This window comes from Neodiprion fabricii, chromosome 3, assembly GCF_021155785.1.
Source record: "Neodiprion fabricii isolate iyNeoFabr1 chromosome 3, iyNeoFabr1.1, whole genome shotgun sequence".
Classification (NCBI taxonomy): Eukaryota; Metazoa; Arthropoda; class Insecta; order Hymenoptera; family Diprionidae; genus Neodiprion; species Neodiprion fabricii.
Window position 1 is genome coordinate 28956666 of NC_060241.1, and position 26283 is coordinate 28982948.

The window sequence follows — 26283 nt, forward strand, 5'->3', positions numbered from 1 at the left end:
TTGAACTATGTTTAATAAGTGAATCGAGTAGAGCCTAAGCAACATTCTTGAATCACGATTTTCGGGGACTCCAGAATTATTTGGGACTCAAAACTATAGAAGATTCTTCACAAGGTAGTAAGGAATAAGATTCTGGCCGGACGTCACGTTCGCTGACCATCGGCCGAAACCTATCGCGTTTCGTGTCGAATACCCCATAAGTTCGTTTAATTTACATGTGAAATGTGGTACATAATCGAGTATATATATGCTTATAACCTAATTTCAAGCGGATAAACACGTATTTCCATGCTACGAATTACATACCTACTCCGTTTTCATAAAATGATATTGAAGGGATAATAACTGGAAAATTATGATCAAATACCCGAATAAACCTTTTGTTAACCTTTGATATTATTTATCACTATGCTACCTCACTGCGAATAAACTAAAACTCCTAAGTCATTTAAGCATGTGAAAAATATAAACCTGATTTCTAATTTCTACTTTAATTTGTATTCAACTTCTTTTTCCTTTTTCCACCATTATAAACGCAAAACATTCAGAGAAACTACAGATAACACATATAATTTTCGAATGATTTGTGAATATAATTACTTAGTTTGAAGATTGATTTATTGAATCATGTTTGATATTGTACAGGTCTTTCAAAATTTTAGTTGGTGTCATAGAGTCAATACAAGTATTGGCTGCATTTTCTATTACTTTTTTTTTTTTGTTCACGTATTAAGATTTCCTGTATATCAAATATTTCAAATTGCACACAAGTGATTTAAATAACATTACATCTAATTGTACATAATATAATAGTTCATTTAAAAAGAAACATTTCTTTCATTTAATACGTAAAAAGTAAAAGCTACGCAAAACTTATACTATATTTAAAATTTATTCATTAACTTTTCATTTTATGAAATGAATTCAGTCTCCTTTTTCTAAGGTCTTAAAGTGGGACTTCTTTTATAAACTGATTTTTGAAATTATTTTTGATTGTTCTACCTATTGTGATTTACTTCAAGAATACTCCTACTTTGAAAAGAAGCAGGTTCAAGGCAATTGAATCATATGGTACTACCAAAAAAGTATTATAATGATGCTGCAAAAATCATGAGCAAAGTAAGCAAACCAAAATGGGTATTTCAGATCAACATACTAAAGGTTTTTGGTCAAACAATGGATGAACATAAATCCACAAAATTACTAAACAAATAGATGAGAACATAAATACAGGTATAATATGTATATTTTGTATGCCGGAGGTCACATGACTATCTTTCAATACATCGTAATATTATTTCCCAGGTAAACTAGGGCCAAGTAAAACAGCAATAGTTTGTTTGGACATACCAGAAATACATTTGATTAGAAATGTCCCTACTGAGATATTAACCTTCGCTGCTTTTCTATGTAATTATCCAGGAAATTATATCAGCTCTTTCATTGAAATCTACTGTACTTCCAACTGAACTTGTGAAATCAAATTCAAGTTCATCTAAGAATTCCAATTCAATGCAATTTTTTGTCTAAGCCTCTGACTCGAATATTGACAATTAATTATACAAATTCATATTTTGTGGAAATAATTTTCATTAATATTAAATTCTGAAATAACACGAATCAATACTTATCATGGCGAGTAAGAATTCATTATTATAAAAAAATGAACGGTTCGTTACATTTCATGGAAGGTATCAATGACAATGGTACATATTCTATTATACTGGAAAATGATGGAAACAAAGTAGAAGTGATCATTTTTACTCTCTAACTCATTCCATTTTCTCTATTAATCACTACCAATTGGGTGATTTTTGAAATATGATTTGAATCAGGCGTAAATGCCAGTTTTTGATAAATAGTTTGACTATATAATTCAATATAGTCTGGTAAAGACTCTGAACAGTAATCTGCAATATATAGATATCAATATTAAAAAAAAAGAGATCTCAAAGAGAGATTTAATGATTTTATTAATCAAGAAATTACTAGAGTAGAATTCATCAACCAAGTAGATAAGCTAATTTCTGGCACTATTGACGGGACATCAATTTTAAGATGAATTTTACATTTTTTCAATACGAGTTCGCTTCTTCAGGAGTACAAAATAGCAATGCGATTAATCAATATTTTTTTGATGTTTTTTTTATTTCATTTTTTATATCAATGTCACATCGCTGCATTGACGTAGCTTAGTTGACAAAGTGCCAATTTCATCTCCAAGTGTTTCATTAAATGAACTGCGCTTATTCCGCAACTGTAGTTGAGGAGCCTTTATTTACAATTATTATATACCAAATTTACGCTTCTTACAGTAATATACGGGGATAAGAATCCACCAGTAATTGTAATTTCGATTTATTCGCAAATTTACGACATGTGCCAAGAGATATTTGAACACATGCAGGATCATACTTTTTCTCAACTTCTCATTGTCGAACAAATTATTTTCAGTGAAACACACAGTCAGGCTTGTACAATGCTGTGTCATAGTTTTCACTTGTACATTTCGTTGTTACAGCCAAACTAAATTATAATAAACAAAGGAGACCAAGAGTCAATGCACAAATACATAACTCTCTGTGTAGAAACGGTACATTGTTTCATTTTCCTTGCACATTAGGTAAGCTTAGGTGAGAAAATCATGTCTAATTAATTGCGTGAATACAACTTTTATCTTTCATCTGAGAATAACATAGATTTAGCAAAGCTGAAAAACCGTCTGTCATTTCTGTTTATAATCTTTGCTAGTTAATAAATGATAACGAAACTAAAAGCATTTCATCCTCGCCACTATTCATTCATTATGCAGTTTGAAAGCCATCTAAGACGGAATATTATTCATGTTTGTGTCTGTTGGATAAATTGATTATTGGTCGGACAATCAAACGATCACTCAAAAAGTTGCGTGACTTGCAATAAATACGTAGTTATGATACTGTGAGGGTAAGTTTTCACTTTTTGCAGTTAGGATTAAAATTTTTTTATTAAAATATAGCAACAATTGATTCAAAAATAGCACTTACATGCACATATTCTTAGATCAAATGTTCGACACACTTTTATTGGACATGACATTTAGGAAAACAAAACTAAAATTTTAAGATTCATGTGAAATTTTCTATTAAAAGTAAACTAAGATTACTGTGTGTTTATTTTCCTTCCTCGTTACGCTGAGCTGTTAGAATTCTGTGTGAAATTGAAAAAAAAAAAAATATTATTAGGTATATTAAACCATGGATTATGAAGCAGCGAAAGCCGCACGATAATCGAACTTTACAACTAACTATGTAAATTATGGAACTGCACATGGCTATTCAATTTATGCATATACCCTTGGCCTACCTATCATGGTAACACCATCTTAAGCTAAATCGATTAAAATCCAATGCTCAAAGTCGGTGAAATTTAAAATGAAATGTACAACAAACAACATCTTCTTAATCAGTAAACACTAAAACTTGAAACAACTGTTGAATCATCTAAACCAGGACAATGATCTTAGGGTAATTGATTATTGTTGTAAATAGAATGCCATAGCAAACCTAAACTGATTACAGTAAATATTCTGTTATAGCAGATCACCAGAAATGAGGTTGCACGTAGCCTCCGCCCATTCCTATAGGATTGAACCGATGCGGGTGTATCTTTTCCATCCGCATGGCACCAGGACCCCCACCAATGAATCCTCCTGTATGGTGTCCGCCTCTCGGCGCAAAGCTCCCTCCTCTCCCCAGCACTCCTGGTCCGTTAGATCCAGTCATAGTAGCACCTGACCCGCTGCTGCTACCGCCTCGTCCGCCTCGACTTCCACCTGAAAGCCAAGGAACACACCCTACTCTTACAAAAAAAAAAAAAAATCAAATTCCAATTGCTATGTTACCCGTAACGTCAAACTTTCACTGAGACGAATCCAAGTCTTGAATAGATAGGCTTGAAACTAATTCCAAACAGTTTCGATCACATAAAATGATGTTCTTCACTCTTACACTACAGAAAAAGGAGATCAGCGCCCAATAAGCGTTGTGTGGATTCAACTTATTCAAAACAATTCGATGTGACAAAAGTGATTGGAATATTTGTTCAAGCCTATTGCTGTAGATGGGGGGAAAAAAGATGTAGGTAATTTTTAAACCGTTCTGTAAAAACATATAAATTAGTGCTAAACGTGTGCATTGATCACTTGATAGTTATTTGATGTTTACAGTTTTAAACCAATGGTCACATTCGAGCAGTTCATCATATAATACAATTGTTTTTCATTATACATTTTTTCTAAAATGCGTCAAAATATTCCTTGGTAAGTTTATTCATCATATAAAATGCTCGATGATTATGCTAGGTACACTATTGCAACCACACATTTTTCTTACCATTTGTCAAGTGTACACAAATACTAGCGTATCTATCTGATTCGGAATTTCAAATTATGGTATACATACTATACATAAATTTTCTAGCCTTGACAAAGACAGTGGCTTTTACAATATGAATGTTCCTTAATAATTAATGCTCTACAAAATTTCGTAATGTTAATCCTTCCAGAGATTTAAAAGCAACCCATTCTAATACTTAGAACAATATGTTTTATTATGACCTATCTGACATCAAATAATTTTTAGGAAATAAATTGTGGTTATAGTTTAAATTGTCATGAATTCATTATACAATTCAATATTATTGAAAAGTATATGTTTCACTCATTGGTTGAATTTGCAACAAGTTTTATTACCTATCAAATGTTACAACGAATTAAATAGACTCGTAATTCACAAAGCTGCTTTCTTCAAAATATTTGATATTTGATTTATCAATTTCAATAGGTTTATTACTCAAACACTGGAACAAGAATTACGAGATTTGGATGCAATGTGAACGTGTGAATAAACACGTGAACATTGTGTCAAACTTGGTATTCGATGTTAAATTTTAGCATCTAATTCTAACACATGTATCGCGTACTCAATCAACTATAAGTGATTTTTCAGTGGTGTCTACTGTGTAGAATAATCGGTGATCATTGCAAAACAGTGAACCACAAATCTTTATAAATTAATATTTATACTGTGTGTGATTCAAAATTGTTATTACTACAGAAAAGTTTTAAGAGAAAAAAAAACACAAAACCGTAGGTTATTGCGTCAATATGGCATTTATTGAACTCAGCAGTGATAAGAACATCGCATGCTGTATTGGTAAATAAATTCTAAACATATTTTTTGTAAGCTGAATAATTACGAACAAAAATAGTCAAGTTATGCTTTAAAAAAATGACACCACGTTGCAATCCAAAAGCGTCGGGACATCAGGTTCATAGAGAAAGCAATATTCTATTTGTAATAGTTTAATTAAAGAGAAATAAGTAACACGATACACGTCTTCTGTTAACATTGGGGAACGTTATAGATTTAAAAACGCGTTTCTAATTCATCTAGGCAAATATTCTCTGCCCTGGAAATTTTTTTGAAAAATTAATCTATGAGAAAGTAATACCGACAAAAATTGAGTATCTCATCAGATATCTTTAAGACCTACTATAACAAAACTGAAGCAATCGAAAATTGCCAGCACAAATAAGTACAATTCACAATTTTATTCAACACTCAACAACATGTACGTATATAAACAATTGCACAGACCATTTCTGGTATATTAATGTATTTATAATGAATTTATTGTTTACTTTAATATTTTAGTTCAGTTGAGTTCAAGTTTATAGAAGAAAAAGAAAATTTGAATATATTATTGGAGGCTATAAATGATATTATATCAGGCATTTCTCTAAATTTTTGTTATTTTTACTTCGCCAATTCTCTAAGCATTACAAGAATCTATCAGTTTGAAAAACTGTCCGTTTCAATTTAATCAACACCGAGTGTCACAGGCTCAAACATGGTTGGAACATCAAAGGTATCGAGAACATAACTCAGGAACAATTATACACAACTTTGATATATCCATGTTTTCAGTAACTGAGAACTCAGAGAAACAATTCTCGATACGAGAATAAATCTTTAGAAATACTCCGTAGTACACAGAATTTTGTTAATCGTTAATGTAGGGGCACCAATAAATGAAAAGACCCAGCAATACGTCACTGGTGAATAAAGTATGGTTCACACGGTTTCAACGTGACTTTTAGTAATAAAAATAATACTGAATTGAAACTGCCAATACCCTGAGGAAAAATATCAATGGGCGTGGACAAATAAGCAATCCGTACCGATGTTCTTTTAACAATAATATCTAATAAATACAAGTACTTCAAACTACGACTAAAATGCTGTAACCAGAAAATATCTTGAAGGTAAAACAAAAGATAAAATGTTAGAAGGAGTGCAAATACCGATAAGCATCCTTGATTAAAATTCCATAATCGTAGAGAGAAAACTCACGAAAGTGCCTAGTTCAATGATTAAACAGGCAACTCCTCTAAACCAATAATATATGTTTCACCTCAGTTGAATAAAACCTAAATGTTTTCAGATATTCAGAAGTAGTGGATAATTGAAACAAGTAAAATGAATGAATCTTACTTCACAGGTTCTGTGTTCTTAACATGGTGACAGTACGAGGACGTAACTGTTTAAAATGAAAAACTTTTTTTGAAAAGTAACTCTACGGCTGAATTAAAAAATGATTATAGGTTTCAATATTTCCCAAGTCGTTGATATTATACTAACCAAACGTCTAGATAATAGCAATGAAGTTCAGTGAATGCCATTTTACGTGACGAACAAATGATTGTGCAATAAACTGTTAAACTTCACTTTCGAGCCACTATATTTTTTCTCCCTAATGGAAATGAACAATTATCCTTATCACAGCCATTGTTAACACTACAAACTTTCAGGGTTGCTTCCATTCACCATATCAAGTTTTCAAAACCTCAATTATTTCATCCTTACATCACTACTTACGTTATTTTATTTTTATATTTGACACCATATTTACAAGAACTACTTCATTGGCAATCCTATGGAGAATGTGTTTTAACTAACAAAGATACAGAGGAGAAAAGTTTTATCCTGTTAGCGTTAATCGTTAATTCTCGTGGTTAATAATGTTGTAGAGTTTTTTTCGTGCATTTTACAGGATAAAAATTAAACGGGTATGATAATAGAAGCCTCCTTGTTAGTTAATACACGCAGAAAGAAACACTGCGACCACGTAAAATATTCCAAACACAACTTCCCATCGGATTATAAGATAAGCATGTCGAAACAAAACGTTTGACAAACTTATTAACTAAATCAGTTCTTCCCCAATAACACTAGACTCTTAGATCAAACTAGCCTAATCACGATGTATTTAATTTTGAGCACCAATTTTACTATTATACTGATTATGTTTAAGAATAGGTTAAATACGAGGAAACATTCGCAATATTAGATTCCTAGATATTTTTAGATAGTCTGAAGTAACTTCTACAAATCTAAAATTCTATGCGCCGACAAGGTGGACTTTACTGATTTAATTTTTCATTTACACAAAACAGTAACTGTGGTCATTTCTTGAGCTTCGTTTCCATGCAGCACGAAATGAAATTGATTGCATCAAAGTTGCTTGTAAGTGACTCAATGTGTAGTTGAAAGTAAAAATTTGTTCTTTGAGACAAAGAATTTAAATTTAACAACATCACCGTAACAAACTCATCCACCTTGAATGTCAGAAATCTTACAATTAGTGACAAGATAATATTTAAGATAAAACAGTAAAATATTATAACAATCAAAAATACTGTTCAGTAATCTAAGCAAGCAAGGCAATAGCCTCAGCTTGTGCGCTGTAAAGGTTGTCGATAAATTTTTATATTAAATACTTAAAATCCCATCAGATATCATGGTGAATTACTCTGGTTATTGATATAGAATAGTCTGATTATCTTTGAGCTCAATTAACATTAACTCGGAACATTTCATTATGATTTTGTAAGTAGAGATAGTATGAACAATAATTAGTAAAAAGGGCAGAATTGTGTTATAATATATATTTTGGAATATCATAAATATCTATCTTGATTTCCAATTTGTACCATACTGGTAGCAAATTTGGTACACTCGCAATGCTTTTGCCTTCGTTCGGTTTTCTGTAATTGTTATAATGTAATATCTCTTCTCAAACTGGCGATACCATAGGGTATTTCATCGTTTATCTGCTCTATTTGTTTTTGGACGTACCCTGTTCGCGCAGTATTATCAATCAAAATGGGTGACACTAGAATTTTCCAAATTCGCAAAGCAAATAAAATTACTTTACATGTGTAGAACTAATAGATTGAAGTCTATACAAAGAGAACAATTGAAAACGAACGCAAATCCATAAGCTATAGCCAAGATATTTTTACCTTCTTGTTTCAAAAAAAGAAAGAGTGTGTGACAAATTGTTGGAATTACATATTGGAAGGGACTGTAAGCAAGATGACAAGAGCAAAAAGGCTTTGACTTGAAATAAATCATATTTGTAACCATGAATGCATCACAAGATGGTCAAGTATTTACACGAATTAAAAATTTCCGAAATTAGTGGTAATTTTGATTGATACGCGCTCGATGCACTGCGTGGATTTGAATTTTTTTTTTTCTAACAGTGTTAGGTAAAAGATGACAGTTTACTCGTCAGTATATGCAAAACCAAATTTACAAGGGATACAACATGAGAATAAACACTGCGAACAATTGATCATGAACGTGTCGTTTCATATTATTTCAGGAATTAACAGCATTCTGATGAATGTACACTCCAAGGAGACATATTTCATGATTTGCAGCATTGTCCATTGCCTATTAAGTACAATGTGCATCTGGACAATAATCTAACACAAAATCCTTTAGATTTATTACAATCTATAACAGTGAAATTGAGGCAAACAAATGGCAAGCTGCATCAACATACATTTGTAATCATGAATTTACACTTTACTGGATATTGGTAAAGCAAAAAATGTGCGTCGTTAATCAACAACTGGGAAATGAACCATTAACTGTTCATTCTATTAACATCGTAACCATTCTGCTTGCCTGTCTCCTTGGAAACTAGCATTCTCGATAAAAATCTTTTCGAAATTCAAAAACAAATTTAAAATGATATCTGAAAGATACAAAAATTATTTTTAAATCTGAATTCAAATATTTATAGAAACATGTGAAGTTCAGTGCATGTATGTATTGTGAAACGCATTTTGGATTAGTGCAGAAGGCAATAATTACATTGACTGAGTGATAACTATAGTGTTTGAAATCCAGATAAAAATTTAAAGGTATTGATTACCAAAATTTTATACTCTATCCATAAGCTACTTCAATTAATACCAAGAGCAGTCACATTGAAATGACAAAATTCGACTTGTTTTCAAAAATCAAATGTTATAATTTATGCTGAGAGGAAAAAGCTCCAGTGTTTACACTTGACCGAAGTATGTAACAATAATTTGGTACATAGACATAGTGCGAAATACCCTAATCAACGACAAATAAGAATGTTGATCCATCTTGACAAAATTGATTTTTAGATATAAGCTACCACAGTTAATACTGATATGCCTTTTTCTTGGCGGCATACAAACATTCTCCTTCGGTAGGCATTAAACAGAAATGCTAATTTAGTTTCGAGTCGAGTAATCAACTGCAGTGCAGCAGGCAGCCATGCGCGTAAAAGATAAGCACCACTTAAATTATGATCGAAATAATGATCCAACCAATATGTATACCAAATAGAGAAGAAATATACTTTAATTCGACTAATATTATCAGAATGCTTTTGCTATTCAGTACGATAGAACATTATTTATCCTGAAGGAAGAGGTGGAAAGTAGAAGCCTATGTAGTAATCACGTAAGGTGTATTTCAGATATGGAAATAATTACAATACCAATTATATAATACCTAAGATAATATATGTATCGATATTGCATCATAATAGTAATGATAAACAAAAGCTGTTACAATAATTATATCATAACAAAGAAATACTAAATACAAACACAAAAAAAAAAAAAATATGAACAACTGCATACCATCTGAATGTTAGTCAAACAAAATTCTATGCATTTATCATGGTTCATGATGCACTCAACACAACACTTTTACTAATTATATATGGAGTTTCTTCTTCAAAATTTAGTGCTTAATCAACAAGAATTTTTGGGATATGCGTAGTACATAATGTTTGGACGAAATGTAGTTGCTCAATTGTTTTCGTCTTTTTCTTCTTTTAAACTTTCAAAGTCCTTACATACTTATATCTTCTCTTTATCAACCGTATTCACAATTAAGTAGTATAAAAAAAAAACAAAGAAAAAAAAAACTAGCCAATTAAAACTCAAAACAAAAAAACAAAGGAAAGCACTGGAGAGCTATAACCGGCAGCTGCATGAAAATGAACAATCCCAAAAAAACAAGTGAAGGGGGTTTATTCTAAAAGCGAGTGCGAGAAGCCATTAGAGTCGGACCTTGAGGCGGTCATCTTATCTGGTAAAACAGTTAATGGTTAGAAAACTGTTCATTCAAAATACACACACATTGTAACAATGCGGTGAGTCAACCTTCTACACATCCATAACTATGCAGGTCATATCATATGATTAAGATACAAGGGAACCATAAAGTTATTAAAAATGGAATTAACACAAATAATTCTTAAGCAAACTTTACAAAGAAACTAAGCACAATCACTTAAACAAAATGTAGTACCGGACAAGTTTATTGGCTAAAGATATTGAGTACGTAATGAAATATGAGAATTAAGAAATTTTCATTTACGACGCAATAGGTGTAACATGTTTGTATTCCGTACCTGATAGCAAAGTTAATTGTTTGTTGCCATTGTGACCGATCAAAATTGAAAATTTTGCAGTTTTGATGCTCCTTGTTAATTTGCATTGACCGTGCGCACATATGTTGATAATAAAACGGTATGGTGGAAATTTTAATTCTTTTTCTATTCTTCATTTTTTTTCTTTGCTCTCGGATGACGAAAATCAGACAAATAAATACCAAATACTGTTGAGATATTGCACTTACCCCGACTTTGGTTGTAGCCTGCCTGCCAGCCAGCATAATACGCGGCCTTTTGTTTCCCGTGTTCTTCAGCAATTTTGACACAGAGAGGTTCAGAGCCTCCTTCAGGTATCGTCCCATGTAGACCATTAATTGCTTCCTGAGCCTCTTCACGTTTGTCAAACCTAAGAAAATTAAATTTTACGTCAACACAGCATTCAAACCAAAGATAAATATTTTTTTCAACCTGAGCTCTCATTTGTTGCAAAGGATTATATAATTTACTTATGGATATGAAAGAAATCTATTTTCGCATTCGCTGTTCAACAAATTAATGATTCGCAAGAAAAATTACGTAATGTTGCATTTACTGCGATCTAATACACCTGTTTACATCAATGCGATCAAGATTTTATTTCGAATAGCTTTACTGTTCAGAGTACAAAACTCTAAAAATATATTCTGCAAACTTTGTGATACATTTGCAACACACAAAATTGCCTTTAGCTACCAATGATGCTGAAGCTAGCAGCCAAAGTTGGCAGACAAACGTGTTAAAGTTTTTGAAAATAGAAAAATGAAGTTCAGTTTTATTTTCATAATTAATATATAAAAGTATCAGGGATTCAAGATGTGTCGCACAATTTCGATTTTCGGACTTCACTACCTAATTCGAATGAACAAGAAAACGTTTGACTGATAATTCTGGCTGCTGACTTCAGCCTCGTTAGCTACCACCGTAACAAAGAATTATGTTCATAACTAGTACCACAATTGCAGTTGAGACTGTGATTAAATGTCAACTAAGCTTTTAAGAAACATTTAATGCAAGCAGAGATATGTCACTAATATTATACTTTTTCACAGGATTCGAACACACTTAATATTCGATAATTACGTGTAAAATCAGCTTTCAGAATACTTCACGAAAAATAGCGTGTATTTCCGAGAATAAAATCTACTTATGTTATTCAGTTTTGCCACCAACATTTGCCAAGACCATTAGTATATTCTACAATAACAAAGCTATGACTGCATCATCATGAATCTTGCTAGAGCCAAGAACTAAATTTAGGTGCAGTGCTCATTTCCGTTGAAGTTGAGTCAAGATAAATGCCTCACATTTTCAAAAAAACAATTGACAAAATACGAACACGGTGTGGAAAGTTTTGCTAGGCACCTTGCACAGTTACCGATTATCAAAGTTTTTGTAAACGATTTACTTTTTATTGGTTCACACTGAATTCAGATCCCATTAATCTGTAAAATAATTAACCGTGATGTATTTACCTGACAAATGCAACTCCACGTGGCAAGCCTGTAAGTTTGTCTTTCAGGATATTCTTTTGAACAATTTGCCCATATTTACTAAATATGTTGTCGATCTGACTCTCAGTTATGTTTCTGTAAAAAGACACGAGAAAAAGAGATTATTAAAATATTGAGATCACAAAGGTAATGCTGTTTCATCTCAAGAATAATGGTAAAATAAACTTGCATGAAATATAATGAAATCATATGTGCACTTGAAGAGTATCAATTTCAATGCAAATTTGAATATAAATACCTCGGAAGATTGGTCACATAGAGATTGGTCTCCTTAATCTCTTCGCCGGAAGGTCGGGCCAAGGAAACTTTGAGTCGTTTATTTTGAACTTGCAATCCGTTGAGCGTCGCAATTGCCGTTGCAGCATCATCCGCCTTTGCATAGTTGACAAATCCAAACCCATAACTGTACCCCGTCTACGATAAGAACAAAGGTACACTTATCAAACACGACTCATTTTGGAAACAACAGTAGTGGAAAACATTTGCCAATACAATAGTTAGAAATTACATTCATATAAATCAAAAATTTTATGGCTAATCTTCTTTCTCAAACAGCTTCTTCAATATCATTCCAGAATAAATTAACAGCAACGTACCAACCATATATTTCAGATTAGTTGTCTTTTATAGAATTGCGGATATAAGACACGCGATTGTTTAGTTACAACGATACACAGGCAAACTTGGGAAATTTCGGCTCATTTGTAGAATTGAAATATTTAACTTTAAATGTTGGATCGAATAAAATGATGCGTTAAGATACGTAGAGATGAATTACCTTGTAGTCCTTCATGACCCTACAAGACTCGACTGGTCCGATGGTAACGAACATACTGTAGAGTTCTTTTTCAGTCATGCTTTGGGGTAGATAATTGATAATGAGATTTGTTCGGGGTTCATCGGACTTGGGCTGATCAAAGTCGGTCATTTTGCGATAGCGTGCAAAATCACGCCCAGCTGCAGTCGAATATTCGGTAGGGTTTTGTAACGCCGATTGATGAAGCGAGGGCTGAGCGTCAACTGATGGCTGCGAGGTCCAACTGATATCGCCAATCGATACCATCAGCAAATACAAAAAATATAAACAAATGTGTTACTACCTCTGTTCCTCGCATAGCCATAATAGTTTTAAATGTTAAAACAAATATAAAATAAATATCTGACAACATGTTGCCCGAACCTGTGTGGGAAAACAAACGAAAATAATGATAACTGAACGAGGGAATCGAAAACTATCAGAAAAATTCAACTAAACAACAACTTCGGAGTAAAATTTACCCGACCTAGAGTAACGCGGAAACAAAATTAAAAATAAAATGTACACGTATATAATATATCGCCATGTACATAGAACTACCACTTGTAAAACTACGTAGAAATATATATATATATCAACCAAAATTGCGATGTCATTTTAGCGACAAAGTAAATCTGTCAGAACAAAGAAGTGACGTACCTTACGACGCTTGGGTGATAAGTCCCGGTGTTAAAAAGCAGGTAAAAATGCTTTTTATCACGTTAAATTAGCGTAATTAACAACCAGAATTATATAACACTGGCGATCGTAATTAAGGCTAGCCGTTGCACTGAACTGTTAACACCAAGACCCGCAGAGAGTCAGGAGCGAAGCGTCGAGTGAACCTTTCTCGCGGAGAGCCGACACAGAACTGCGAATAATTCGGCGACCAAAACTCAGCTGGTCGATCTTCTCCCCTATCCAGCCGCACACCCTCTTACGTTAAAATTTGGAATAACCAATTCAAAATTACAACCGCCAACGACGAACTGGTTCGTGTACGCGAGATACGAGCTGACAAAGCGAACAGAAATCCTAACAACTCATCGCCATGTCGACACTGGAGCAGAGCGGCAAGCCGGGGACTCGACTCGTTGCACGCCACGAAATCGTCGGCGTCTCCCCCGTCTCGCCCCTTCCTCCCTCCCTTGTTCCCCCCCACTCGCCAATCCCCCTTCCCCTCACAATGCCGCTTCCTCTCTGCGCCGTGCCTATCGTACGGTCGGCTGGTCGGTCGGTTGGGTCGGTTCGACGCGCCAAGCCAGCCAGCCGCCGTTTGTCGCTGCCGCGCACAACGGAATGAGCCACGGCAAGGCAGCAACGCGGGGAAACGCAACGCCCGCCGATGGCAATAAATAATCAATTTCAATCACCGGCTCGGTCAGCGTTAGCAGTACCGGAGACGCGTTACCCGGGTGCAATTTACGTATGCATGCATGCATGTATGTATGTATGTACCTATGGAGATATCGCGTACCTTGCGTTCCAAGTCGAACCTGTGAACATCGCAGGTCACCTCGCGGTGGTTAAATTTTTTTTTTCCCTACTTTACACTGCTCTGGTTATTAAACCGCAGCCGGTGAATACGTATTACGTACGACACTTTTTTTTTGTAATAGACTTATTTTATACACGATAACGGCGATAGGGACAACAGGAAACTGCCAGCGTGCTTTATCAATTGTTATTTTTTAACGAATGCGTTATTCGCAACGAAATAAATAAATATATAAACATTAAGAAAAATAAATGAATTATATAAAAAAAAAAAAATTGATAGCGAAGGTAATTTACAAATAAAAACCCACCCAATATTTACATTTCTCGTTGTCGACGCGAAATAATGCAGTAATGTAGATAAAATTGAAAATTATCTGACAAGCTATAAATTTTTATACTTTTTTTTAAACGCCTCTATTATCCACACAGGTAAAATAAGTGGCCAAATATCGATTTACATTACCTTGTATGTTGGTTTACGTAGTTGTCCGAATTCTGCTTTTGGTAGAATCCGTCCATTTTGAATTTCCGCTGCACATAATTATTTGCCGCAGTGTCGGATTCTTTTTGTTTTATCTGGCTTCCCAGGCGCAGTGCTGCATTCGGATTATCTGCGACTGCTCGGGAACCTCCGAATCTCTTCCAATGCAGTTCGCAGTCCCAGGGTCTCGTCTAAACGGCGTGGTGGTAGAATCAAACTGCATTTCGAGCATGTCGAAGTGCAGAGAATCCTTTTGTAGAACAATCTACCGCATACCAAGCGTGCTTATCTCATATTGATTGCCGCTCAGGCTGCACCGTTTGTCGCGCGACGCAGCATTTCCAGTCAATATCCAAATACCTGTAAACTTCGTCAATACGCATTGTGTATTTTCTATACTCGACACAACTCGCCCTCGTATCCCAGCTCACCTCGACAATGGTTAGTCATCGCCATTCATGAAAATTGCTTTTACTCCAATTTTTTTTCGATTGTACGTTCGCGGTGAACGCAAATATTCAATACGTGTAGGCTGATCTGTAGCGTAAATACCGTCTTCAATGATGTACGCAGTTGTTATGATACTTTCAATACCGCGTGTACACGGTAGTACCTAAGCGGATAAGCAATATCTTTCAATTGCCCTCGTACTGAGGAGATTCAGCGTACAAGCAGTGCCCTACAGGTGTACACAAAAGTCGTAAACAACCCAGCGAGATCGCTGACGGTACAACTGCAGCTAATTTCGGAACATATTGTTGGCCTAAATCTGTGCCCATCAGTGCCGTAGGGGGCTTGAGGATGTCCGTGATTTCGGCAATTGAATTATCAAGCTGGATTTACTGTTGTGGATGAAAAGTGCATACTTTAAATTCCATTCGTTATTCGCATATTCTGTTCAAGGGCGTTGCATTTGTAGGGCCGAGAATATATAAGCAATGCGATTCGCCTTTTGCATTTTTTTTCTGTCTGTCCTACGCGTGGTGAGAGAAACCGAATGAAACCTAAGAGAAACGTTTCTGTGCTACACGAGAGGGATGAAAAACAGATTCCTCTGGGTCAGACAAGGAACCCGGGGAGCTCGTACGAGGACTGGAAGAAACGTTGTCACGTTTGGTGACAGCGTTGCCGTATTTCAGTCCTATACCCTATATGCATTAACTGTGCCACCCGGCCCGCATGTTACTACGAAGTTGCGGCGATTTCGTTGGGGATTGATCACTGGGATTGATCGACAGGATCGAAGATATATGTATAATTTTATTACAGTACTGGGCGGAAGATGAAGTCACATTCAGCGTGGGCGTACAATTTAAATAAAATCGTTGTCCGTGTACAATTAAAAGTACCAATCAACTCTACTTTCGACACTGACGTTTCCATAAAAACTCGAAAGGATCAGAATATGACGCACAGTAAATACCATAGCTCGGCATCAGACTCCTATTACGATTCTCTAATTTTTCTATTAGCCGGATACGCACGAAATTATCTCGGCGTACTCGCTCCTCGAAAAGTTATCACGAACGGGACATACCGAATAATATTCCCGTGAAACTCCCAAGTCGAGATTTGCCACAACAGCGAAATTGAACGGTCTGTTATACCGACTAGTACGACACTTCTCTGTCGCATATAATCAAATCCCAGATCATGAATTCATGAAATCAGGCTTCTGCCTTTCAAGAATGTGGCTGCATAATTCTCCTCACCATCCCGAATATAGCATCCGATGTCAATTTGAAACCTTTTCAGCAGCAATTACGAAATGAATGCCGGTTCTTTTACCGCAGCTGACTGCAGCTAGGCCATGCAGCGTTACAGCATCACATTTCTTGAGAGGGCGCTACTTTGCGATATATCACGCTTGGTAATATGATTTATTCAGCGTTCCGATCAGTTTAGCTGCCACGGATCGTTCAGCAGGAATCGCTTGTACTGATTGCGGTAACGTAATATTTCTTCACATCGCCAACAGAGGGCGACAAAATCGTATACTCGCGCGCTACGTTTATTTACGCATATAACTTACGATGAGCGTGAATTCATTAAACTAAAATAGTGATCAAACGAAGCAGCATTGAAGCAGGTCTTGTGAATAAAGTAATGGGTGAAGATTGAAATTCAATGATTTGTATACTCTCACACTTGACGCTATTCAAAATGAATTAATAGCAGTTTTACAATACGATGATTTTCGGATGGACGTAAAACAACCAATTAATAATTTTCCACCCTACACTTCGTTTTTCAAAATTTTAAAAACAAAATGCAATAGGTAAAGTTTGATACAACAAATGACTCCGGCGGGAAGAATTTTTGCCGAGAAATATGCAGCGATGACAGATTTAAGGGGACAAATGTCAAATGGTCAACAGGAAACCTATGGCCAGATTCATGATTAATTCCTGGCTACGATAATGAAAAAATGCATAAGTTCCTCAAAAGCTTGGCCGAAGTACAATATTTGCCTAGCCGCTGGTAATGCTTAAATTCAAAAGTCAACCGCGTGCACAGATTTTTCCTTTGAACATCCAAGTGCATGGGCTGGATTGAAGAGAAGAATCAAAAAAATCTGGGTAATTTTTTTTTTTTTTAATTCCAAGGAAAAAATGACGCCACTATTGCACGGTTTTTAAATTCCCGTCTTCAATTACATTACAGACTCGAAAATTCGACTCATTGTCAGCTACGGCCGAGCTGCGCAAGAGTGACCTGCGCAGTATGCCGAAGCAGCCGGAACACGGATTGGCCCAATCACCCAGCATTCGATATAGAGGAACGCATACTTAGGGACCAGGGTAGGATCAGTCAGTCGCTGTCTTTTATGCAGCATCGTTATGCGCGGTGGTGGAGCCGGAGCTCTGACTCTGAAATTGGCCGAAATGTCAGCTCTGCATCTCGGATTAGTAAAGACACTGACAGTTGTGTAGTTGGCGCCCGTGCCGTGCTCCGTGAGGCGTTCAAAATCACGATAACAGTAACCCAGTTCCGAATTCTCGTATCTTATTGTACACATATTACCGTAGGACGTATGTACGTATCTACAAGCATATATTTGAAACGTAGCGCGAAATCAATCCTCGTCAATCAGTGAGTGGCATGTGAGCGAAACAATGAAGTTTTTCCAATTTTTTACCTTGTGATTCTAACGGGCCAATCAAAGCGTTTACTGACAAAAAAAAAATTTATTCATGGTACCGTCATTCGTACAACGACGTCGTCTTTCTTCTGCAGTGCGAATAAATCAAAGGTAAAAACTTCCTTTCCCACAACTCTTTACATCATCGAATGACGACCAGTTTTTGCGTTGATCGATAATACGGATTAAATGTACGTACCTGTTTTTAAGGCGAATCAGGACGTTATCGAAGAAAAAGTATTTAAACAATCTCTTACATTAGATGTATATGAAACGTATATATCGATATTATTTTACACCGATATTATTTATCATTGAAATAATTTTGATATTTTTTTCGTACTAACGAGAACTGAATTTTCCATGTAACAAAACTTGACCAGCGATATCAGATGATTGTGGTTTACGGTTTAACTTTTACGCCATCATAATATATAATTAACATATACTGGTAAATGAAATGATAATATTTTACAGAGGGCGAAATGGTGAGAATTGCACCAGCTATTATTAGTCTGGTCGAGAAGTGAGTTCACGGCGAAAAATCGTTAGAATGGTCTTAAAAATATGGCGATTAGTGCATTGGATTCAGAATTTAAAATGATGAAACCGGTATTTTTTAATTAATCCGCCATTAAAAATTTCAATTGTTATAAACAAAAAACGAAAAGAAAAAAAGGGAGTCTCCGTTTTATAGCTATAATTTCAAAAATATAAAAGATAAATGAATTTTGAAAAAAGATCCTAAAAGAGGAGGAAATTTCCGATGAAAAAGTCCCTACTCCCGGAATTCTAGCTTTATTATTTATAATTTTAATTTAACGTTGAATATAGGGCTCCGCGCGGCCGTTTCGGTGCCCAGGCGTCACCGCCTAGCGAAGCATGCAACACGAAACAATTTTTTTATAACATTCAATATTAATTTAAAAATTTGAATAAATTATAGTGTTATCTAGACACTTGAAGGAATGTAGTCTTACCAAAAAAAAATTTTTTAACTCGATTTTCGTTTAAGTTATTTAATTGTTAATTAACTCATTTTTCGTAGACTTGACTTTTCATAAAATCACTTGTAAAAGTTTAAAAAATGGGTCTATAAATTTTTTTTCTTTTGCGAGCTCTTCTTATATAAATAGTAAACAAGATTCAGTGGTAAAAGTTTATAAAAGTTTTTTCATTTGTTTATAATGATTTTTCAAAGTTATCAAAAATGGAAAAATCCGGCTAATGTTATGAAAAAAATTTTTTGGGGTAAAGTATTTTAAAATTCCAATAATAAATAGAGAAAAATTTTTTTTACAACTCTGATGCACATGGCTGTATTTGTAATTTTTTGAAGCAACGAAAAAAAAAATTTTTAATGGCGGATTAATTAAAAAATACCGGTTTCATCATTTTAAATTCTGAATCCAATGCACCAATCGCCATATTTTTATGACCATTCTAACGATTTTTCGCAGTGAACTCACTTCTCGACCAGACTATATGCAGTTTTCAATAGTACAATCGGTAGAGTTTTGACCCCGAGAGATCGATTTTTGCCACGGTATAACTCTTATCCAAAATGAAAGCTTATTGATCTTACCTGATGCACGGAACCACCGCGTTTCCGTATTCCGTTCACGTGAAAATAAAAAATCCCTCTCCCGCAATGGTTCGTAAATTTTCAGCCGATACACCTGCTGCATGTTCAATTTTTCACTGTCACGATTCGTTTCCGAAACGAACAAGTGAAAAGTCACAGCTGCTTATCGCACGGTTTTTCCCTTCCGCCAAATAGTTCACCGTGACGAGAAAATAAATTTCTTATCTCATACAACGTGATCATAGCCACATTACACAATTACATATACGCGGACTATTAACTGAAACGACAAAAATGTCGATATATGTTCAGAGTTAATTTTTTTCTCTGTAACACCACTTTGAACGCAAAAAAACACTGCATTTCAGTTTACCAAAAACTACCGTTGATATAATGATGCCGTATAATTACATACATATATTCCAGTATTAAGTTCAATAAAAACAAATACAACACGTCGAAGGGTAAGCCGGAAATAACGTGATGGTATATTTGTTGTAACGTGATCAGATGATATCGTCATCTTTGTCAAAAAGCGTGGGAGAATTTGGTTCTCTGTTAAATCTACACGGAAATTGAGGCACCAATTTTACCAGTTGCTTAAACCGCGGAATATTTACACTGAACACACATGCATTTAAAATAAACATTGAAACGCGCACGTGTCTGCTACTATAGATTTCTATGTAATCTATAAGATTATACACGCATCTATGCTTCTTTAAATTTTTAGAACGCGGTTATTTCAGCTGCGGCGTTCGTTCAAACAACGAATCACCGTGTGGATAAGGTTGAAGTTGATAACGTTAATTTCACGAAGCACTTTCAGGAAAATCGTTACATCGCAGCCTTAGGATTGTCTGAAATTCAGCTAGTAAGTCATAACAAAAAAAACATGTTCATATTTTGAAAAGTCAACTGCTTAAAATTCGTTTAAAAATTGTAAAATGATTTATTCTATGACGTTTCGTTACGTTAACGTTACTAACTTCAACATGATTCACGTGGATTCTATTATAGGAATTAGCCATGCTGTTTTTCGATTTTATCAAACTTATTAATATATTATTCAAAATTTTCATTCGGCGCCTAACCAAATGATAACCGCACTTCTTATACGGACAATAATAGGCCGATTGCCCGTTTTCATGCTTCTATAACCCCGCGATAGATCGCCGTGTGACTAATCTTATTCGAATGGCTCCCTTACACTACATATTTGGAAAGCGTAAATTAGCGGAAGCGGACAGTCGTAATCAGTCAATGCATATAACGTACAATTACGCGTCTCGACAACCCGATGAAAAGGAAGTCACAGTGCTCCCTCATCCTACGCCAATCAGAATGAATTTTTGTCAGCGTCCAACAGTAGGACATCCGGTGTCGTATCAAAAGGCCGGTGAAGAAGCGGCGTTACATTTGTACCGAGATCCCTGAAAGTTTAAACAGTGGTTCTTAACTTGAAATTTGCACGAGCGTTAATTATGTGCGGAATAATTTTGTGTACTCAGCTGGATTGACACGCGATATTCTTGTAACATGTTGAATATTTACATTGTTTTTAATATCGGTAGTCTGCCTTTGTGCAAACACAATTACTTACACGTGTGGAACATTTGACTGCACCTGCTGCTGAAAAGCGAAAACATCACGAGATTGAAGTTTGTAACGTTATCGTAACGAAATATTTGAGAAAAATTCACTATTCTCTTGTATTTACAACTACTGAAGGAACTAGGATTTCAAAATATGAGTACATCTTGATTTATTACGGTTTACTGAATTTCAAACATTTCCAAAATCGCGAAATAACGATTATTCCTCATCATAAATCGTTGACTGATCTCAATCAACTCACTTCGCATATGTGCGAAGCGGAAGTTCGACGCTTCGGTTCGCCAGTCTTATTTGAAGCTAGGGATAGACACGGTGTGGGTAAAAGTCTCGAAAGGTATCAAAAAATTCCGACGAAACATATAACTTTCATTAGCAAATACTAATTTTTACATTTAGAATCCAGTTCTCTCTTACAGTTGTTCATTCGGGTGTATCGAATGGAGATAAAATTCTCTAAAATGGATTTCACGCAGAGACGAACCACGACCATCCGGTGTCCCCTGCACAGCGTCGTTTGATACGGACATTGCCTGGCTTTCACTCCAAAAATCTGTGAACGCGACTCGTTCAGCGCAACGTGCCTTCATTCTAGGGACGAAATAATCGTCGTTGTTCACACCTCTTACACCGATGATCTTCCGCAGTGCTTTTGCCCTGCTATGTATGAAAGGGAATGGTCGTCTCGTCACGTAGGCCCGCGCTTGAAACCTTGCGAAAAAGGAGCCTCGAGACGTGATGCAAAGCTCCGGTAACCGAGCAAAGGTCAAGAGTCACGAGTCACGGCCCTAGCGCGTTCCGTAGGGCCGATTGTGAGTGTTTCTTGGCACTCTCGACTCGGTTGGCTTGCTTCAGACTGCATCGCTCCGCCGCATCGCGGTCGGCGAAATGCGAATAGACTCGGTCCTTCTCCTGGAATAGAGGGGCTGCCCGGCCTTGTCCATCGGCCCAGGTTAATCACTCCAAGCGTAAAGCCGATCCGACCTTGAGGCAAGGAAGACACGTGTTAACGTCGTCATCGCTCGCTCGTATTTGACGTACAAGTATGATACCACGCTCGCTTTCAGTCTGCTACTGCATGCGCTGACCAACGTCATTCGACTGTTGAAATCTCGGTTGAAACAAGAGCGCTGTTGATTGTTTTTTTATTTTTTTTCTACAATATGTAATATACTCAAATTTTATCGAGGACAGTACTGCCCACCATGTAAAGAATAGTGTCAAAGATAGAGCAGCTTCTCTGCGTCGGCAACTCTGATTTAACCCTGACTCGCAATATCAATATGGCCGCCGTTTGTCTCACTTGCAATCGTATTTCTGTTGTAAAATCGTTTCCAGCATCTGATACTTAACGATTACAATTTCATGGAATAAAACCTGACGGCAAGAAAGGATTGGTTGTACGACCCCACCGACTTAATAAGTCTAAAGAAACAAAATTCAGATTGCGGATTTTTGCATTGCGTCTTTCATGGTTGGCACAGCCTGTTCGAAATAAGAGTAAGCACAGCACCGTGAAAAAATTCGAAGAATACAACTGTATGGTAGTTCCAAGATAGGCGATCTTTTTGTGTCTTTTCGAAAAAAAGTAGAAGGAAATGAAAAATAAATGTGTGACTGTAGTTATAATTTAAACTGTGTTCTATGTGGCGAACTGAATTTCGAACATCAAATATTTTCAGAATTCCCGATAATTGAGTTCAAATAGTAACATTGTCTCTACCCTGGCGTGTCCCTCCAACAAATTTGTTGATTCCAATGACAATATCTGGTAACCTATCGAATGAGTTGCGATGAAAAATAGATTTTTGATACCTGTATAAACGTATAATGGTATTTCAGTAACTAATTTGATTCCGTATTTCTATTTTTCCAAATTCCGCTTTGTTCCCGTCTTTCAACGTCTTTTGCTTTAGCATTTTTATGGCCGTCATTTTTGAATTAATACAACAAACTTGTTCATTATTACTATGTAAGCGTGTTAAGAGGTCGGGACAAAGTTGGCAAGACGGGTGAACGCCGTTGCACTTTGTTTTCACAGCGGGGTGCAACTACCGCGTTAGATACCTATGTGAACCTAGCACCCGACTTGAAAAAACCTGAATATTTTTTGTTGATTCTTGTAGGTTTTTGTGGGTAGTTGTTTGTAGTAACAATGATTTCGTTTGTAGTAGTGCCAAAAAAAAAAAATATAAGGGCTTGAAAAAATGTTAGCACCCTATTTTGAAAAAAATCGAATTAATCGGTAGATTTCCGTACAGAAATGTTGCAATTAGTGATCTATTCATTTTAGTTTTAGACAACATCTATTGTAATATGAGTAATAGTCGCTCTGTCCAAATTGAGAACCGAAAACAAGACTTGTCTCCATACTATCAACGATTTTCTGCAAAAACATCTCTCCCCTGGTACATCTCCTCCGGCACATGACAAGGGAAATACAAAATGACCAGGAAAGATACGTATGTGATAAGAAAATATTTATGTACAATCCGAGGTACAATCCAAGAAAGGAATGATTTTATGTTGCGTTATGTTGAGGAATCTTTCGAGTTCAAAGATTTTCAATTACTTTTATACATTTTCATCTTTGGTAGTACGTGGAACGACAAGACTAATTATTATATGTAATTATACAAAATATATGAAGACGAATTAAACGGATCATACAAATTAAAGAAACATAAATATTCGTATTTTGGAGTCTTTTGTTTTACTCATTCATGAGTAACCTAGTCTATACCCTGCACACCATATCTTACCCTTGGTCAGTGTGTATTCCCTGGCTTCAAAGGAGACTGTGAATATTCCAGGGAATATGAAATTGACCGTAATCATTACATTTTTTATTCTGCTACGAATGTCAGGATTGAAGACGGAATATCTTGGAACTAGTCATATAAAAGATTTATCTGTGTTTTACAAAAAAAAAAAAACGTAAAACTAAGATAACTTTTTTTTGTTCCCGACCAAAGCCTGTAATCTTTTGCAAACATGTCCATACCTGTCCTGCATATTTCTTGTAAAAAATATCCTTGTCAACGGGTCGATAAAGCGGCGGATGTAAAATTAATCATATCCCCAACTATAGTATAATGTACGGTATCACATGTTACATTAAAAAGAAAAGAAACCCTTATTATAGGTATCTGCATTATAATTGCTTAAATCAATACGTAATATAACTGGATCGCGACGGCGGCACGATAAATAGCTCGGAAACTCATAAATAATCCGCGAATCGAGCTATGAAAAAAGAAGTGCAATGGAAATGGTGGCAGTTCGGTGTGTCTGCGGTATCGCCTCTGACGATTGACTGTCACGCAATCTCCTTCTCGATCCTTATGATTTCATATTATATCTCATCCTCTGACTATTTCGTCGCAAAAAATGCGGGATGATCTCATAAACATAAACGCGATTCTCATTTGTGTATAAAGGTAGATTACAAGCACCGTAATTAATCCCAAGTTTCTCGTAATGCTTCTTGCAGAGAGACAACGTACTGATTAAAATCAAGAATGGAGCATTATAATAATTAGCTTGGTGCAAAATCGTACGAATTTCATTACTCTTATATACTTTAGAATATTGATTCAAGCGCTATATGTATATTAGAAAGTTTGAAGTATATCTAACAACTTTTTATGCTCCACAAAATTTCAAGGTTGTTATCAGACTTTTACTATTATACGTGTAAATCTTACTTATATATGCGCTAGACTGAGACCTATTTTGATTAAATAATTTTCATGCAAAGCTTGGTTCTTGTAAAAAATTCTCTAGGCTATTTGCGAACAAGCCTCAACGTAATATTCGATTTAAAAAAATTTTTACAGCCTGTAGTAACGCTTGGAAGTGATCCAATATGTGAACATCAATCTTCCAAAAAGATTGTGCTCGACATAAACTTGTCGTGTACTTAATTTTGGTTTGAAAACGGGAAAGAAAAAGATAAAATAAGCGCGTGAACTCTTGGAGCATGAAAATATGAAGATATTCGAACGAATGAGTACAAATTTTCTTACGGCGCGACCGGACGGATATGATTGTTAATAACCGAATCGATCGCGTTCCAGTTTCGCGATTTGAGAGTCCCTGAAACGTGTCTTTTATACCTGCCACCTGTAACTGTACATGCGTGTGTATTATTAAACACGCGTATTCTATGCTATACTGTATACCTAATGCATAAATTGCTTCTACCGTCTTCTACGAGATCGTGCGAACCGTGAAACCGGTTGCAAGTTGCCGGGGAGAACCTCGCGGTTCCTGAGACAAAGTTGACGCATTGGAAAGGCCCAGAACTGCACTTGCTCCACCTGCACGATAGAATGTATATGCACAGGTATAGGTGTAAGTATGACGTGTCAAACCTTGCAGGGTAAATCGTCGTGACAGTGGGACCAAATTGTCCACACGATGTGTTTCAATATCGGCCTCGCCTTTAATTGCACAAGCTGCTGCAGGACAAAGCTGTAACTCAGGTTACAGCCTAGTGTTTGGACTTGGTTTCCTCGTGTAATGCTGCTGCATGGCTAGTGTACTCGTATAAACGCCTACTTGCACTTCATGCTTTGGTCTCGGAAGTACCGTAAAAAATCGACGAATTGTATAAGACTATTTTCGTATACTACAACCGGTATTATATTTATCGCATTTCGGTAGGTGCCTCGATATTTAAAAATATATCTCAAACGTCGATAAAAAAATCCACATTTCCTTTACCATATTCGATTCGCTTCAAAAATTTTATTTTCAATCTTTTAACGCAAGGGCGCAGAATTTTTGGGAATTTTTTGAGAAGTTTCGGAACGTTGGAACGTGGTATTTCGTTCC

General features: G+C 35.7%; 2 protein-coding genes across 6 annotated transcripts in view; one reads left to right on the plus strand and one right to left on the minus strand.

The window, feature by feature from the left end:
- Positions 1-4: 4 nt before the first annotated feature.
- Positions 5-15217, minus strand: LOC124177342 (sex-lethal homolog). Of its 5 annotated transcripts, XM_046559643.1 has the most exons (7): positions 15086-15206; positions 13105-13366; positions 12565-12740; positions 12288-12401; positions 11022-11182; positions 3586-3814; positions 5-3189 (listed from the first exon to the last, which is right to left on the minus strand). In XM_046559643.1, coding segments are annotated over exons 1-7 (999 nt in total). In that variant the 5' UTR covers positions 15142-15206; the 3' UTR covers positions 5-3188. The 5 variants fall into 5 exon arrangements, with proteins under 5 accessions (XP_046415599.1, XP_046415597.1, XP_046415601.1 ...); XM_046559641.1 differs by having other exon boundaries at positions 5-3814; positions 15086-15208; XM_046559645.1 differs by lacking the exon at positions 15086-15206 and adding an exon at positions 13783-14229 and having other exon boundaries at positions 5-3814.
- A 2684-nt stretch (positions 15218-17901) lies between these two features.
- LOC124177335 (beta-1,4-glucuronyltransferase 1) overlaps positions 17902-26283 on the plus strand; it is a 41747-nt gene continuing 33365 nt past the window's right edge. The window contains exon 1 of the mRNA XM_046559633.1: positions 17902-18356. The gene's annotated coding sequence lies outside the window, so the exon portion shown is untranslated. The remainder of the gene's footprint in view (positions 18357-26283) is intronic.

What these genes read in the sequence shown, in the direction of transcription:
- LOC124177342 (XM_046559641.1), bottom strand. Translation starts at nt 15,141, where the DNA reads ATGGACGGATTCTACCAAAAGCAGAATTCGGACAACTACGTAAACCAA. An exon ending in TATGTGACCAATCTTCCGAG is followed by an intron (nt 12,402 to 12,564) that starts GTATTTATATTC and finishes GTCTTTTTACAG; the next exon opens with AAACATAACTGAGAGTCAGA. An exon ending in CGTGGAGTTGCATTTGTCAG is followed by an intron (nt 11,183 to 12,287) that starts GTAAATACATCA and finishes TAATTTTCTTAG; the next exon opens with GTTTGACAAACGTGAAGAGG.